Source organism: Otolemur garnettii, unplaced genomic scaffold (assembly GCF_000181295.1).
Source record: "Otolemur garnettii isolate 467f Iridium unplaced genomic scaffold, OtoGar3 scaffold00039, whole genome shotgun sequence".
NCBI lineage: Eukaryota > Metazoa > Chordata > Mammalia > Primates > Galagidae > Otolemur > Otolemur garnettii.
The window spans coordinates 12,856,981-12,875,815 of NW_003852434.1; the positions used below are offsets into that span (position 1 = coordinate 12,856,981).

Genomic DNA, 18,835 nt, shown 5'->3' on the forward strand with positions numbered 1-18,835 from the left:
CAGCATATGGGACCAGCACCTTACCCTTTTGAGCCACAAGCGCTGCCCAAAAGATCTTTTTTTTTTTTTTTATAAGAGAGGACAATGAATATCAAACTTAATCATGCTCACTTGCTCGCTTTCTCACATTTTTAAGACAATAGGGAATATTGCAATTGAATGGCTTTGTAAGAAATTTGGTTTTTTTCCACCTCCTTAAACATATTAAAAATACATATATTAGAAATTGTTAAGCCTCTTAAAAGATGTGATGTATTGTGTATTGCCAGAATCAGAAGATGAAGTAGAAGAGGAACAAGAAGAAAGGCAGCCATCTCCGGAGCCTGTGCAAGAAAATGCCAACAGTGGTTACTACGAAGCTCACCCTGTCACGTAAGAATAGCGTTTGAACTGAACTAGGTTGTCAGCAAAGTGGATTTTGTTTCTAGAATTACTGGAAGTAAAATTTTGATAAAGCTACCTATAATATATGTTCAGGAAATTTGGAAAGAATTGTTTTACTTAATTTAAAAATTAAACATGATTTGCACCACTACAGTGGTTAGTTACTAACAATGCAGAATATTTTAAAAATCAGTGAGCATCTTATTTTTATAAAAGATGTTTAAAGTTACCACTCAGGTAAACATTTTTAGTAACCTAGTTTTAAAATGAGGTTAAATAATTGCAGCTTGAGTGTTATTCCTTTGCTTCAGAACAATAGTATATAGTACAGGTTATTGGCATATAATTCGTTGTCTACATTAGATTAGAGATTGAATTGAACTAAATATTTATTGTAGTAATGGCATAGAGGAGCCTTTGGATGAATCCTCTCATGAACCTGAACCTGAGCCAGAATCTGAAACAAAAACTGAAGAGCTGAAACCCCAGGTTGAGGAGAAGAACTTAGAAGAATTAGAGGAGAAATCTGCCACCCCTCCTCCCACAGAGCCTGTTTCTCTGCCACAGGAACCACCAAAGGTCAGAGCACAGAAACTCTCACCTATAAGCACACTTTTGTGTTTGATGCCACTCATGAAGCATGACCTTTGTTCCGTTATGTTAAATTATTTAATATAGTTGAATGCTATGCTTTCTTATGTTTATGAAAGAAGCTGTGGGGGGGTTTGTTATCCTGAGAAAATTGCATTGTTCCCCACCCCGTACTCCTAAGAATGAAATATATAACTTAAGGTCAATCCTTGTCTGTATGCAGTGTTTAGTAATTTACATGAAATTATTTGGGTCCACCGTGTAAGGCTGTCAGTTGCTCTTTCATTCTGTATTAAATTCTCTAAGCACAGATGCACCAGGAGTCATGCAATTCCCCAACTTAAACAAGGTGGTCTGTAATTAAAAGAAGAGATACCTATGGTTTGTGGTTTAAATGGGATCAATTTCCGTGCTACACCACTTGAACTATCTTGGAATTATGAGTGACACCCTTAGTGTATAATGTAAGCCTATCTAAAACTTCTTTTGTCTTTCTGTAAAGTAGAAGGCTAAAGTTTACTTGGGTAGTGAGAGGAGGAGATTCCTTGTTCAATTAGTGAATGTCTGCTATAGTTTCCAGCTAGTAGTATTCTTTTCTTCCTATCCATTCCCTCTCCCCTTAACACCATCACACACCCAGTCTTACCCCCAGAAGGAAAAGAAATTGGTTTTGTTAGGTTCAGATTTTTCTAGCATGTTTTAGTTGTTAGTGATTTTGTTTGCCACTTGCTCATCTGCTTAGAGTGTGTAGGAACTTGCGTGTGGTTCTATTTAGTAGTGCAGACAAAACAATTATAAATAATCTTGCATAACGAGGTTTTGAAAGCTGGCACATAGACTGGCATGTGTGTGTGTGCCTTTCTTTTAGGAGTCCTTCAATATAGAGAAATAGTTTAGAAATGAAAATATATATTTGGAAATTTCCCTATAGGAATGTTGGTGGTTTTCCATGATTAGTAGTCTAGGTTTGTTGCATTTCCTGCAGGCTTTCTCCTGGGCTTCAGTGACCAGTAAAAACCTGCCTCCTAGTGGTACTGTTTCTTCCTCTGGAATTCCACCCCATGTTAAAGCACCAGTCTCACAGGTAACCAATCTGTGAACACATTGGATTGTATCCTTGTTACATTGCCAATTGCTTATTTTTTAAGTACTTTTTTTTAAATGAGTCAATCATAAATTATGGATTGAATATACCAAAAAATTGTATTAAATGTCAGTGCACCCACTTTAAATGCCAAATCTCCATTCATCATCTACATAGGTGGTATTTGGGGTTTGGGTGTGTGAAATACAGATTAAGTTGGTTTTACCAATATATAATATTGTTTACCAATATATAGTAGTAAAAGGCTTCTTAAAGTTACAAAAAAATGTTCCTTTTAAAAAAGATTGACATTTCATTTAGCAAAAAATATTTTAGATAATAAATTTGGAAAGGCACCAAAGTAGTGTGACATTATAAAAAATAAATGATTTTTTAAAAAACAAAACTTTTTTTGAACGTACACTGCCTAAGCTCTCAGTCTGTAAGTGGTTCACACCATTTAATTGAAGCCTGTACCAACTTATGACTGTAGCGTTCACCTTAATTGATCATTCCAGTATTCTGCTTTTTGTCTGTTTTGTCATCTTATCCATTTCAGAGCTTTCAAAAAATGTGAAAATAAGACACTGGCTACCTGAGATGTTTGTTAGGTGATATGATTTAGAATTAACCCAATTCTGGTTAAGTTTATAGGCATATGAAGGGTATCCAGTTCTTTTCCTTACATTTTGGGTTAAACTTCATTCCACTAGAAAATTTACATTAAAAATGTTAGTACGTGCCTCTTTTGTATGCTCTAAAAAATCAAACTTTGAGGTTTTAAAACTGAGTAGTAAACATTAGTCTTTCTGGTGTTGGTAGGGCACTGCAATCAGCTACATAAAATAGAGTACATGGTTGGGTCCCATGACACTTATTTTTTTTCACTTAGATATTTAGGAAGCAATGAGTGGTTACCTCAGATTATCAACCAGAGTTCTGTCTTAATGAAGGAAATTAGTTTCCCTGTTACTATTTGTGCTTTTCAACATACCTGAAGACTTGATAAATGATTTGTGATTTCTCCTTTGAAATCTTGATTTCCTGTCAGATTTAGATTTGGAAGCTTTGGATTGTTACTTCATTTCAGAGAGTTGGCTGCATGTATTTTAAGTAGTTAAAAGTTAAAACTTTTAATCCTATTTAAATGTTTATTATGCATTTAATATATGCCAAGCATTATGCTAAGCACTTTGTATTCATTCTCCTTGTCTTCAACTGCCTTGTCAGGGCAAGTACTGTTATTTCCATTTTAGAGACAGAAAAAATGAGGCCTAGAAGGACTTACCCAGGGTCAGATAGCTGTGTAAATAGTAGGACTGGGCTTTCCTTGCACTTGGACACCAGAGTCCATATGTGACTCTTGTAAACTTAAGTGTTTCTTAGTACCTTTCTGGAGAGTATTGTGTCTGTATTTGTATCAAAGAAGAATACTGTATTTAATGCCTACACTGCATTAAATCCTAGCCTCTTGCTTGGGAAAATAACAATTTTTATATATCCTAAGTAATTCTTTTAAGTTTGGAATATTTTTGAAGCTATTTTTTAAGTTGTAGAAAACTGGCTTGTACTTTCTACCCAAACCCTTTATTAAAGTAAAAATTCTAAATGTTTAAAACTTAAAGAACTTATGACCTCTTTAGGTCATACTTAAAATGCATACGTGATATCTCCACTTAATAATCTTACAATTGTTATTTTGCTACTTCTGTGTAGTATTCATTTCCTTATAGTGTTAATTTAGATTACTGATAAAAGGGAATTACATCTGATTTTTAGGGTATTAGTTGACATTAATTTAGCAGTAGGTAAGTTAATATCTTGGTAAAAAGGTTTTGTCGGGAAATTGACTTAATAGCTTATGTTTCATTGAAGGACTTGTTTATTGTCGTTATACCTGCTTTATTGACTTGATTTCATTTCATTTTCTAAAAGATATTTTGTTTTACCTTCATTTGTGGGATTTGTCATGTGATCATGCTTTTCTGGTTCGTGGAATTTAAAGGCCCTAAGTAGCGGTATAGTAGCCAGTTATCCATAGAGTAACTAGTTTGAATCATGCACTTGGGCCTGAAGAATTTTAAGTACACAGCTTGCTTAGTTAGCATGTGTTGAATCAGGTATTTGAAGGGATATTGTTAGCTTTTGGCTCTGATTTTCCTTGCACTATCATCGTCATATATCTACTTGAAGTCAAGTTGCTAAATCATTGGTATAAATTATTTGTAAAATGTAGGAGATTATTTAAATTCATCTGCTTTTAATTTAATCCCTGTAAGGATAAGGAGAAACTTTTTTATTTTGCTATTTATGATTACTTCTGGATATCTGGGGTGGCGGGTTGGTTCTGAGGTTTTGTTTTGTTTTGAGACATTTAAAGTTTTACTCTGTCACCCTGGGTAGAGTGCCATGGCGTCATAGTTCCCAGCAACCTCAAACTCCAGGGCTCAAGCGATCCTGTAGCCTCAGACTCCTGAGTAGCTGGAATTATAGGTACCCACCACAAGGCCTGGCAACTTTTAGAGGCAGGGTCTCCCTCTTGTTCAGGCTGGTCCTGACCACAAGTAATACCTGCTTCAGCCTCCCAGAATGCTAGGATTACAGGCGTGCCCGGCCTTGGATATCTGTTTTGAAAAGCACTTAAATCAGTGAAGGCCAGGAACTCAAGTTGTTTGGTAACATTTGCATTGGATGAATCTCAAGTTTCTCTGCAATTTTTTAAACAGGATACTCTTGCTGTTTGTTTCTCTTAATTACCATTAATACATCAGCTTCACTAAAGTTTAAATACAGTATCAGAATTTTATCTATTCTTCTGTTTCATGTGCATACTGAAGCAAGATACGCTTTTATACTGACTTAGTTTAAATTCCTAAATAACCGCCGTCAGGCATCACATTTTGTATCGAATTAATGTAGCATTAAACTTCTAATACAGACAGCGATAGGCCTAGAGACATCACTTAGATCTCTTTGTCAGGCATACATACTTGCATTTTTGGGGATCAGAGGAGTAAAAATGTAATTTAAGATTAAATGAACCAGCAATTACTGAACATCTGTATCTAATAACACTGTGCTTTGTTCTTTGAGTGATGTAAAAATGAATTTTAAAATGGGCCTTATAGGAATAAATACATATAAATAAACTGAAAGTTAAAATTTTTATTTTTTGATTAGCAGAATTCTAGAATACAGGAAGCAATTTTATCTTGAGGGAAATGGGACCATCTCCATAGAGGCAAACATTTTAGGAAGAGGCAGGCCAAACCGTTAAACTTCTAGCTTAGAAGTTAATATACCTCGTGGTTACAGTAGTTGAAAATCATTTGCAATAAATTGTCATTTTTGAAGAAAGCATTTTTGTATTGCATTTTTCCTTGCAAATTAAAATATCTGAGTTATATAAATGATGAAAGAATTTGAGCCACTGCTTAGACTGTGGTCTTCAGAAATGGTCCCTTTTAAAGACAAGACTGAAATTTCCAGGTTTCTGATTTTGAAATATGTTCATATCCTGCTGGGTATTTTTAACATCTTTTGAAGCTTCATATCTTTTGTCTCTTCCTTGGACCATAAGTATTTGGGCAATAGAAGGTCTGAAGAGGCTGGAAATACTGAAAATGCTGTTGTATTCAGGAAAGGTAATAGCAGAAGTGGATATCGTTTCATTTTAAAAAGTTATTTTAGTACATGTGGTTAATTCAGCAGTTAGCAGAAACTTTTGGAAGGCATCTTAAAATGTTTTATTACTCCCCCATCCCACCCCATCCATGAAATTGTTGGGGTTAATACTTTATAAATAAATGCACATCTTTCTTGTAAGGAGCTAAAGGACTTTTTGGCTGCTTGAGATGCTGCATACAAGTTCTTACAAGCTTTGTATCTTTTTAACATGCATTTAAACTTAAAGGTAGCACTTTTGGGTGCTGAGAGTAAACTATTAAAATATTGATTTTAAGATTATGGGGTTTAGAAAATATTATTGAGTACTGTTACATTGGAAGGGCAGAAAACTAGATATTTAGGAATTATGTGTCATATATTCTTGTCTAAGACAAAAATGGCTTTTAATTTTTTTATTTATATGGAGCAGCTCATCTTGCATTTTTGTGGTTTTTGTAGCAATACCTTTTATACTGTGTTAGTGTTGCTATAACTTGAATTGCTTGAATGAAAAAATGTAATTATAAAAACCCGCTTATTGTGAGTTACAGAGCCTTGAATGGGAACACAAAACCTACCCTACAGTCCTAGATTGGTACAGAATATCTTTGTAAAAATTTCTTTTTCACATACGTAGGACACTATGTTTAAAACATTTCTAAACTTAAAATTACCATTATGCTTGCTAGTGACTTGTTGATAGTTTACTTTAGTTGGTTTTCATATTTTTTTTATAATGTGTTTTTTCCCTTTTAGCCAAGAGTTGAAGCAAAACCAGAAGTTCAGTCACAGCCACCTCGTGTGCGCGAACAACGGCCTAGAGAACGACCTGGTTTCCCTCCTAGAGGACCAAGACCAGGTGAGTCAGCCCCTTGTGCCCTTTTTAGCGTTTAGTACTTATAATGTCAGAAAAGACAACTTTAAAGAAAATGTATTTTATATGTAAATCTGTGGTATCAAATTGCTTAAATTTGTGAATTACCTGCACAACCAAATTTAAGGGGAGGATTAGTTGAAATGCTGCGGACACATGTATTTCCAAGGTATAAAAGGCTTTACAGACAAGTTTTCTTTTATTTATTGTCACTGGTCTTAGGAATTCAACACCTAGCTGCCAGTAAGCTAACCTACTCTCATACTTAGCACTCTTATATCTTTTCACAGATAAATACTAAGCACACCCTGATTCTTCTTATTTTGATTGTCTTAGGTATTAAGTAAGTTGTCATGATTTTTGACTTATTTATATTGTTAGCTAATATTATATCTGGTACCACTATTTGAAATCTATAACAATGTTTAGATTGCTTTTGGAAGAAGGTAGAAGATAGTTTATATCAAATTTACAGTGTTATTATTCCCCCAAAATAAGTCATGTTGCTAAGCCAGAAGTCCTAGTTTAGCCACTGTTTGAATTTATGATATTGAGTGAAATCCTTAATTCTGAACTTTTATGCTCTTCAGTTACTAGACAGATTTTTCTTATGTGATATGTATTTACCTCATCGTTCCTTGGATTTTGTGTGTGTGTGTGTGAGAGAGAGAGAGAGAGAGAGTGTCCTAATGTGAATAAAAAACTACGTAAATGAGATATTATTGCTGTTACAATTTACTGATTTGGCTACAGTGTCATCATACTACCAAAGATTATGTAATTTGTGACTTTCAAAAGACAAAGACTAAGCACATTTTACTAGAAATATGCCTCAGTATCTGGTTAGTTCATGGTTGGTGGTAAGTTTGGTTAAGGAGGATTACCTGTACTGTTATTTGACTTTTGTATAATCAGGCCAGTAGATCCATTACAGAAGAAAAGATGTTAGCAAGCGATTTAATAGCCACCCTGTCGTGTTACACATACTGTCTTCTAACTGCCTGATAATAGGCACTTCTGCCCCCTTTTCAAGGAGCTCACCTGGTCTTATTAAAGTAAAGCAAGAGTATCAGTGTTAAATGATTTTTTTACATTCATTGCTTTGCACTAGTTTTTATGTGATATTGTAAACACTAATATCTGCTCCATGTCTATTCTCAGGTAGAGGAGATATGGAACAGAATGACTCTGACAACCGTAGGATTATTCGCTATCCAGACAGTCATCAACTCTTTGTCGGTAACTTGCCACATGATATTGATGAAAATGAACTGAAAGAATTCTTCATGAGTAAGTGGTTTATTTTGCTTTTTAAAAAGATTAAGCCGAAGGCATATAGAACTTTTTCATAACATAATTGATACTTTAAAAAGGTAGTGTCCAACTACCTTGTCACCTTAATCACAAAGGAGTAGATTAGATACAGTATCTGTCAGTGACTCCTATGTACTGACTCAGCCATGGTCGGTAGAGTAGAGGCAGGAAAAAAACAGCTGGATGAATCAGTGTTCAATTGAGAGATGGGACTCATTTGACAAGTGATTCATATTACTAGTTTTATTAGTTTTAGACTGTGTTTTTTCTAAAAGTATTCAGTTAACTTTTCCTGTGGAAAGGCTGATGGGTAGGAGAAAGGTAGTAAAACAGGCAGTCCAGCAAGGCGGTTTGGTATCTTAAGTGGTCACCTATCAGGGACGTCCAACCTGAGCACCACATGCTAATTTTCTGATGACATTTTAGCTTATCTGTAGTGTCAAATTATGCATGGACCATTTTTGTGGTAATCAGCTTTCTTTAGCATTTGTATGCTTAACGTGTGGCCCAAGACAAACTTGATTTTTTCCAGTGTGTGGGAGAGGGGGAAAAAAAAGGTTGGACATTCTTGGTGCGTGAATGGATGTACTTCAGCTATCACTAGGCATAGCAGCTTTTATTTTTCAAGTGTATCAAGGAGATAAAAGTTATGCATCCTGAATAATTAAAACCATCAAAATAGACTATTAAAATACTTAACTTTGGTGTAATGTATATCTTCACAGGTTTTGGAAACGTTGTGGAACTTCGCATCAATACCAAGGGTGTTGGGGGAAAGCTTCCAAATTTTGGTTTTGTGGTTTTTGATGACTCTGAACCAGTTCAGAGAATCTTAATTGCAAAAGTAAGTGATTTAAAGGGCATAATTCAAGAATTTATTATTTCTGTTGTATATAATATTAACTTGATATATTTAAAAGTCACAGAAAAATTTGTTTTTAATGGTCAAGCTAAAAATAGTTAATTATGAAATGGTATTTATGCAAAGAATAAAGTTATTAATTTTATTATTTTATTTTATTTTATTTGTTTGAGTCAGAGTCTCACTGTCTTGACTCAAGCTATAGTACCTAGCTCACAGCAACCTCAAACTCCTGGGTTCAAGCAATCCTCCAGCCTCAGCCTCCCAAGTAGTTGAAACTATAGGTGTGCACCACCATGCCCAGCTAGTTTTTCTTTTTTCTTAGTAGAGAAGAGATCTTGCTCTTGTTCAGGTTGGTCTCAAACTCCTGAGCTCAAGGAATCCTCCCACCTTAGCCTCCCAGATTGTTAGGGTTATAGGTGTGAGCCACTGCATCCCTCCATGATTTAGTAATTTTTTAGTCTTAAGATGTGGATTCTTTTAGATTACATAATAGCTGTATTGAAGGTTGAAAAGATTGCTTGTTAAGAATGTCATGAAAGTTTTATTTTTAAGACTTTCTAACTTATCTGTGCAGGTTAATAACATTTTTATTGCTGTCTAACCTGCTATGTAAATATTTTTCTCCTCTTTCAAAGCCAATTATGTTTCGAGGGGAAGTACGTTTAAATGTGGAAGAGAAAAAAACAAGAGCTGCAAGAGAGCGAGAAACCAGAGGTGGTGGTGATGATCGCAGGGATATTAGGCGCAACGATCGAGGTCCTGGTGGCCCACGTGGAATAGTGGGTGGTGGAATGATGCGTGATCGTGATGGAAGAGGACCTCCTCCAAGGGGTGGCATGGCACAGAAACTTGGTTCTGGAAGAGGAACCGGGCAAATGGAAGGCCGCTTCACAGGACAGCGTCGCTGAAGCTCCACTGTTGGTCTGCAGAGTCTTGGCAGTGGTACATTATTCATCGTGTTTGCATTCTTGTTAATTTTTTTTGGCTTTGGAATGTGACACAGCCTTTTTGATCATTTCTTTGATGTGAAAAGCATCTTTTGGTTATCAGTTAAATTGAGGTGGACATTATTTCCCTAATTTCACAACAGGATTCACATTGTTAATTTATAAATCTAGACTTGGAAAATTAAGGACTGAAAAATGACCATATCTTAAACTATCTACAAAAATGAACTTAAAAGGACATGCCCACTGAATTCAGGTCCTTTGAGTCAAAAAAAAAAAAAAATCTTCTGCTGCACATTTTGTTTAAGTGTTACTGTTTCTGCCTGTTAATGTTGGAAACACAAATAGTGCGATTTGTGCAATTGGAGAATCTTGCCTTTTTTCTTGGCTCCCCCCAAAAATACAAACCAACCAGAAACTTGTTATGCACTCATCAAAATGCACTAATGGGTACTCTGAACTCATTAACATGACATCTGCAACAGGAGGCAACAGGGGAAAAAAATCTTTCATCTTTTCCAGTAGAGAATAGTTTGTGAAACGATGAGGGCATTTTATCTGCTTGCTGTGACCAGCGTGTGTACACATAAACCTTAACAAGACTACAAGTATATTCCAGAAGGAAATCATTTAGTTACGAACTAAATAACAAAAATCAGAACTTCAAATGCTTTGGTCTTGAATATTAGACCAGATTTAGTCGCTCCCTATCTAAGATTTTCTACCTGCCCTATTCAGTACAGGGATGGCTGGCTGCTCAGCACACTCCTCCCCCTTTCCTTTCTTTAAGCTGTGTACAGTGAAAATCGTCTTTGCTGTATTTTCGTTCTCTGGTAATGTAATAAGCATGATGGTGCCTTCTATTAATACATCATTCCAGTCTCGCTGGTAATTTTGTACAGTATAGTGTATGAATCGCTGTGCTGCAAAGCCAAACAGCTGCAAAATGTTGAAAAATCATTGAAGTGTATAAAAATTGCAGTATCTTTAAAATCAGTAAAATGGACTAGCATATTATTTATCTTGTTTTTCAGTCAACAACTTTGTGTTCTCTTGGGAGGGGGGAGTCGTGTGTGTTTGGGAGGGAGAGGGAAGGAGGAAGTCAGTTATTTGAGTAGGTCTCTAGTTGACTTTTCTCCCAGCTTGAATGTGAACGTTGACACGTGTCACTTCAGTGCTTGGAAAAGTCAGTCTACATCACGTACATTTTTAGTGACATTTTAAAAGCAGTCAGATTCCTTAACTGACATGTAAACCTAAGGTGAGGATACTGCAATTTTCAGAGAAAAGAACAGCAGCTCTTAAGTGTTTGCATTTTCTATTTGGGGGGCAGGGAACTATCATTCATTTTGCACAATTCTTGAACTGATGTCAGCACCCGAGTGGCTCCTGAATTTAAGTCTGGGACGACATCTTTTATTTTTACATGAATCTTTAAACAGTTCTGTGAGCAAAGTTTGTAGCTGCTGAATTATTGTCTGTCTTTTTAGCAAGTTCCGATAAACCACAAGAATGGCAAAGCTTATCCAATTTTATGCTTGGAGCAATCAGTATAAACCAGTTTCTGATGTTTCAGGCAAGAAGCTGGGTAAATAAGTGTGACCACTTAAAGCTGCTTGTTAGCATGGAAGACTTCTCCATTCTATCTTAAACAAAATATGCACTTGACATGGTAGCAAATTGGTTCTGAATTATGCAACTGTTTGCTATTTAGTAAACTAGCAAATGATGCACATTTTGTTTTTCACGTGCTGGGCAGTAAAAGTAAAATTAAATCTTTCCCCCTTCCTTGAATGAGGTCTTCCATGTTTGAGGAAAAGTCTTGCACTATTGCATATATTCGGGGGACACAGATTTTCATAGTTTCCATTTTGGGGAGGCGTAAAGATTTTTTTGTTTGTTTCAAACAGTTTTATACTTTCTGATGTATAGTACTTGAAATTCTTAGCAGGAAATTACTTTGGAATTTCGAAGCCTTTATTCAGACTACATTTAAATAAGTGATTGTTTTCTTGTCATTGTTCTTTTTCCCCCAAGTGTATTTTTTCTCTATTCTATTTCATTGTATATGTGTGTATGTATATACACACATAATATGTGTGTATATATGTATATATACACATATATATTCGTGTATATATATATATATATGTATACGAATATATATATAAAATTTCCGGTCGGGGATATTGCCCTGCCACCCATGAAAACCATTCTGGCACCAAAAGTGATGACAAATGTTGAGTGTAATTGAAAAGCAGAGCAAAGAGCCGTTCAGTGTCAGCCTTTACCACACCACGAGTAAAACATTAAACATCATGTGGAGAAGTTTACATGGTGATCATTCACCTGCAGTACTGTGGACTTTTAACTTTTCGTCCCCTTTTCAGTGAAACAGAGTAAAAATATTCATCTACCATTACTGTTATTTGCTGATTTTATTTTATTTTGATGGTAATATTCTATCCTTATGACACTATTGCAACCAAATTGGCTTTACCATCTTGGCTTTAGTAGGTATAGAAGACAATGGATTACCATCTTTATTGCTGTAATGTGTTAAGCATTATATGCTAGTAGAACCTAGTTTAATTGTTTCAGGTGGAGTATTCTTTGAGTTTCCATTTTGAATGTGTTTGGACTAAACAAACAATAAACTACTGATGTCTGCAGCATTTATCTATGTCCCTAATTTAATCTGTAGCTCTCATGTTCCCAAATGTTTTCTTCCACTTGCTTTTCATACAGTCTATGTGGAAATAAGAAATTATTCTAAAACCAGCTGCTTATTTGTCAAATTTGATGTATAAAATAAAACATTTAAGTAAATCAAACATTGTTAGAGATCTATTCCAGTCTAGTTAGATACCTGATACACAAGTTGAATATTAGAACACAGTAATAGCTGATAAGGACAGTGAAAATGATCTAAAGCAACTACTAAACACTTTTTCTACATCATCTTGGATTTTCTAAAGGATTTCTACTTTGTATCTCAATGAAACAAGAAAGGAAAGGATGAGAAGATTATGGTTATCTGAAGTTACAGACATGACCTAAGTTAAGAAACTTATCAAGCACTACAAGAAAAGGAAAAAGTAGTCATATTTAGTTGTGCTTTCAGTAAGAAATGAGGTACCAACAAATATGTAATTTTAGAACTTAAAACTTTTGCTTCTTTAAAGGGGATAATAGATGAATTTTTCTTGGTAATATATTCATAAGACTTTAAGATTCCTAAATCTTCACAAATTTGTGTGGGAGAGAAGCCAGAATAATCATTCTTAAATATTCTCAAGGAAGTAAGACTTAAAATTGTTGTAAGTGGGCTTAGCACCTGTAGCTCCATGGTTAGGACGCTGGCCACATACACTAGGGATGGCGGGTTCAACCCTGGCCTAGGCCTGCTAAACAACAATGACAAATACAAAAAAAAAAAAAATAGCCAGGTGTTGTGGAGGGCACCTGTAGTCCCAGCTACATGGGAGGCTGAGGTAAAGATAATCAACTTAAGTCCAAGAGTTTGGTTTTGCTGTGAGCTATGAAGTCATGGCACTCTACCAAGGGCAACATAGTGAGACTCTTCACCTAAAAAAAAAAAATTGCAAGCGTATATTAAGCTTACTTTTAATTACAATTATAAAAATGTCGGACTTTATTGGCTACGGTAAAATAGTTTTTAAAGGAGATAAAATGTACCCACACTGTTGAAAATAGACCCAGATTTGAAAAAGCAAATTATTACTTGGTCCAGGAGATGTATACAGAACAAAATATCTGAAAACAACCAATTCAGGAGGTTGACTTGCTTATCCTAACTACAATTCAGTAAAGGTGCTTGATTTTCAAAAATTCTGTTAAAAGGACTTTCTGTTTATTTATTAGCAGTTTGTGTTTTGATCAGTTTGATGCTAGAGTTCTAGTTTATTTTAAATACTAGATAAGTGAACAATAAAGTCATGAAAGAAATTTCCTTTTGTGGTAGGTTTCAGTAGGTTTACATAGAAGTTTAATTGTTTAAAACCATTTGCAACATTCAGTGAAATCTTTAATTTGAAGTTACTGGTTTTGACAAATAGGAATGAAAATCTTCAAATCTGTTAGCATATAAGCACATTATATTTAATGTGCTTCATAATTACAAGAAGTAAAATCTATTTTTAGCATTACCAAATAATTGGGTAAAACACTATTAATACAGATTCAGAATTAAGCATAGATTTTTAGCCTTTGTTAATCACCAAATTAACTGATCTTTACCTTTGACCTCTAGAGTTTTGATAAAGCCGGCTCCTTTTATTATGGGACATTAGTGTTATTCTTCCCACAAGCTTTCTCTGGGTGGTTTATTTTGGCCATACATTACCTTGGTTTTAATACGCAGTATATTATCCATTCAGTAAATTCAGTAAAATGATCTAAAGCAACTACTAAACACTTTTTCTAAATCGCCTTGGATTTTCTAGAGGATTCAGTAAATTCCGTATAGTACATAATAGTCGAGACCAGGACTTTGGAGACAGCTTGGGCTTGAATGGCAGCTCTGCCACACCATCTGTGCCTGTTCCCTCATTTGTAAAATGAGATGAATGATTGTGAGGAGTCTGTGTGTTAACATTTAAAGGACTTGAAATACTGTCCTCGCTGTCAGTGTTAGCTGTTAATCACTATTGAGTCAGTTGCATTTGTACTGTGTACCTACCCTCCGTTTCAAAGGTATCTTTTATTAATCCTTTTGGCCATATCCCCTTTGAAGCACAAGATAATTCAAAGTGAGAAAGTCTAAAACAAGTGTATTTTCCCTACGTGACTGACTTAATGTATACTTGTCTCTATAGTAATGAACATCTCCATTTTCTATATATATTTCAACAGCCTAGAAATTGTTGGTGTTTCATCTGTTAACCCGGCATTCTCTTTATTAACCTCCCTTTATTGTCCATTTTCCAGGCTTAAAAGACTTACTCATATTATTCTGATAAAACTTACACTGGTCCACTGGCTCATTCAATCATTTGTTAACGATTTTGCTTCAAAATGCCAGGCACTGTTCTAGGTACTGTTAATAAATGGCAAATTAGGCCAGGCATGGTGGCTCACACCTATAATCCCAGCACTTGGGAGGCCAAGGTGGGTGGATTGCTGACCTCACAGGTTCAAGACCAGAGTGAGACCCTATCTCAAAATTAGCTGGGTGTTGTGGGCGCCTATAGTCCTAGCTACTTGGGAGGCCAAGACAAGAGGATTGCTTAAACTCGAGAGTTTGAGGTTACTGTGAGCTAAGATGCCACGTCACTCTAATAAGGGTGACCAAGTGAGACTCTGTTTCAAAAAAAAAAAAGGCGAATTAAATAAGATTCTCTGCTCTTAAAAAGGACTGGGAGGCCCTATGGTGAGAATGAGTTAGGTACATAATTAAGAAGGTAGCTAAGGGGCAGACAATAAAGGGTCTGTTGTCCTCAAGGAAGTAGATCTTTGTCCCAAGAGCAATAGGAAGTAGTCGATTTTTTGGCAGGTGGGTAGGTACAATGGGCAGTAATGGTGGCAAGATTTCTACTATGAAATGTCTAGGTACAGAGTAAACAAATTGGGAGTTTAATAATAAATTGGAGTGAACCAGGTAAAAATGATGTATTTCAATTGAGAGCTATGATAGAGTGGCAGCATTAGAAATCCGAAGAATTAGATGGATTTGAAGGATTTGAAAGTAAAGGTAAGACTGCCAGGTCCTGGTGGGGTGAAGGTTGTTATCAAAGAAGAATCTCACTTGGATAACTCAAGAAGTAGAATAGTGTGTGAATGATTGGGAACACGGGAGGAATAAAACTTTGAAGGAGGGGGCTGAGGAATGCTAGGAAAATCACCTATGGGATTTATGAGCTGGGCTTGAAAAGATCAGGTCAGCTAGGAGTGTATGTATGAAAGCTCAGGTCAGCTAGGAGTGTACGTATTTTGTGCATTGTGTTTGATTCTTTTGGCTTGTGCCTTTTTATTTTGAAAACAGTACATGAATACTTTTGTTTATTTTACCAAAGTCTTTTCATTTAAATAACATGCTGTGCACGTGAAGAAAATACAGCTGATCCAAAAGAATGAACTCTCACAATGTGACCCCATAGATGGTCCCCTATAAATACCCTGATATGTGTGTATTTTTTTCAAATTATATTTTTATATTCACTTTCAATGAAGACAAACCATTAGGTAGTGTTTATCAGATGCTCACTGAGCACTGTTCGTGCTATTAAAGATACATGAGTGAATATGCAAAGTCCTTAGCCTCCCAGAGCTTAGTTACTTGGTGATGGAACAGCAGTTGCAGATGCTACAGGTAAAGCATTAAAGTGAGATAATGCAAAGTCCCTAAGTGGCAACTTTGAGCAGGAGTTCTCCAGTCACCCATTCTGTAAAATTGGAAAAGCTTGGAGGACACCTACAAGAGTGGGTGGAGTGAGTCAGGAAGTAGCGAAATGATGAGAGGTGAGGTAGACTAGATCACACAATATTGCTAACCACAGTAGGTTTAGCTGAATTCTTTTCTAATTAATTTTTTTCTAATTCTAATAGGAAGCCATTAAGGAGACCATGGGCATGGGCATGATAATCATGCTGTATTGAGGGAAGGTGGTGGCAGAACTGAAGTGTTGAGACTGTTAAATCTGAGGGGAAGAAACAGCATTTGATGTACTCTTTAGGCAAGCTAAGTGTAGTTGATCTTTTTTATAGCTGAGATGGAGGCTCAGAAAAGAGACTAGGCACTCTAGTATGAGACAACTTGAAATATTCCATTAGCCATGTTGAAAATCAACTTAAGGATCTAATTAATTTTAGAAAATGAGTGAGTTTTAAACACCAGAAATTTAAGCTTTCAATGCAGTGCATTTTTATCCTGGCTTTATTTTAGAAAATTGTTAAATCACAGCCTCCAGCACTAGCAGTCTGAAAATTAAGGATCCCTTAATCAGGAACTACATTGAGGAAACACACATTAAGTAATAAGGCAGAGTAGAGACTCGGAAACAGAAGTGAAATAGCTGATGAGTCATGAGTCTACATGAGCTGAGAAAAAGGAATTTTTTGAGGGCCTGTTTTTACACGCTATACCTTTTATTTTGATAACTTACTAACCTTTGTTTGCTCTTTAAGAGGTGAACTAAAGCTTGGGAGAGGTTAAACAAAAAGCCGCTTGGCATGGAGATGAGGCTTTTGGAATAACTTACAGTGGTGCTTCAAAGTAGTCACAAATAGTAACAAATGTGTGAAAGAAGTGAGAACTTAGAGAGTAATGTCAGTGAATATTTATTAGCATAAACCTGTCTAGGTGCTGGCTGGCAGTATGACAGGCACAACCTACTCTTAGGAAATGTGTGTTTCTGGAGGGAGAGAGGCAGCAAACAAGTAGTTTCTGTTCCAATTTGTTCTAGGCAGAATGCAACCAGCTCATTTAGTCCTAAGTAATCCTATGAGGAGTAGTAAATTTATTTTACAGATACATTAACTCAGGAACAGCAGGGTTAGCTACTTGTCCAAGACCACATGGCTAACTTGGAGTAGAATGTAGAAGATGAATAATGATGGAGATGCTAGTGTGGTGATGAAAGGAGGTGCATTTGAGACCTAAAGAGACAGTAAGGCCTGGTGCAGCAGCTGTACTCCTAACAGTCAGGGAGGCCAAGGCAGATAGCTTGCTTGAACTCAGAAATTCAAGACTAGCCCAAGCAAGAGCAGGACCCCATCTCTACTAAAAAATAGAAAAATTTACTAGATGTGGTGGCAGGTACCTGTATTCTCAGTTACTTGGGAGGCAGGAGGATTGCTTGAACCCAAGAGTTTGAGGTTGCCGTGAACTATGATGGCATGGCACCCTACCCAGGGTGAGAGAGTGAGACTGTCTCCAAAAAATGCAGAAGGTCTTGAGGAAATCTGGGGGAAGAGTATTGCAAGTGGAAAAACAAATACCTGGGTTTGGAATAAGCTTGATGTGTTGCAGGGCAATAAGAAGGCCAAACAATAATGCAAATGATATTAAAGGTAAGTAGGGATGAACTGACCATGGCTTTGGCGTTCAAACTGTAGACATCTGAACACTGATAGGAAAAGAAGTCAGGGGATAGGTGGCAACGTGGTTTGGGTAAATATTTTAACAGTGAACATGGTGGTAAGTGGTCAGCTAGTAAGATTTTGTAGATAGAACCTAAAAAAGTTGGATTTTTGAATGTGAAAGAGAAAAGGATTTTGAGGCAGCTTGGGTGGAAGGCAATACTTTACTGAGATAGGAAGGAACAGAAGTGGATTGTGGAGGGAAATTCAACAGTTGTTTTTGCCAAGTTAAGATTCATATGCCACTAGGATATCCAAGAAAGTTATCTGGCAATTACATGGATGATTCTGGAGTTCTGAGGAGAGCTGTGTTCTGTGAGAGATCCGTGTTGATTCTTGTTGCCTTTGGATGAGATGAGATCAGCTAGGAAGAGAGTGTACAAAAGAAAATAGGCTGAAGACCGAGCCCTTAAGTGCTCTAAAAAGTAGGATTACAGTAAAGGAGGGGCATCCAAAGAACAGGGAGACAAAATGTGGGCAAGTATTGGTGTCATGGAAAGCTAAGTTTTAAACAGTTGCTTAGAAGGAAAAAATAGGCAGTTGTGTACAGCGCTGCTTAGAGGTCAAATAAAATAGCAAATGAGTGAGGGTGAGCTAATTGATGTAATCGATAACCCATATGTGTAATGATTCAGATAAAGTAGTGTTGTCACCCTTAAGGTAAAAAAGGAGAGTAGTGGTGAGTAGACCCTTCCCCTGCTTAGTCGTTTAGGTGGCTTCAAGATCACATTGGTGGTCTAGGTCTGGTGGCTCATACCTGTGGTCCCAGCACTTTGAGAGGTCTAGATGGGAGGGTCACTTGAGGCCAGAAGTTTGAAACCAGCTAGGGCAACACAGTGAGACCCTGTTTCTATAAATAAATAAATAAAAATTAGCTGGGCATAATGGCAGACACCTATAGTCCCAGCTACTTGGGAGGCTGAGGTAGAAGGATCGCTTGAGCCCAGGAATTCGAGGTTGCAATGAACTGTGATTGTGCCACTGCACTCCAGTCTAGGGCTGTTGCTTAA

General features: G+C 36.3%; 1 protein-coding gene across 2 annotated transcripts in view; it reads left to right on the top strand.

Annotated features, from left to right (window-relative positions):
- G3BP2 (G3BP stress granule assembly factor 2) overlaps nt 1-10,742 on the top strand; it is a 32,834-nt gene extending 22,092 nt beyond the window's left edge. The window contains exons 6-12 of one of the 2 annotated variants that reach the window (XM_023513376.1): nt 270-372; nt 783-963; nt 1,961-2,059; nt 6,482-6,584; nt 7,761-7,889; nt 8,639-8,757; nt 9,414-10,742. In XM_023513376.1, coding sequence (XP_023369144.1) covers nt 270-372; nt 783-963; nt 1,961-2,059; nt 6,482-6,584; nt 7,761-7,889; nt 8,639-8,757; nt 9,414-9,686 — 1,007 coding nt within the window. In that variant the 3' untranslated portion in view covers nt 9,687-10,742. The remainder of the gene's footprint in view (nt 1-269; nt 373-782; nt 964-1,960; nt 2,060-6,481; nt 6,585-7,760; nt 7,890-8,638; nt 8,758-9,413) is intronic. The other variant, XM_003790075.3, reaches the window with a different exon arrangement.
- Nucleotides 10,743-18,835: the final 8,093 nt, after the last annotated feature.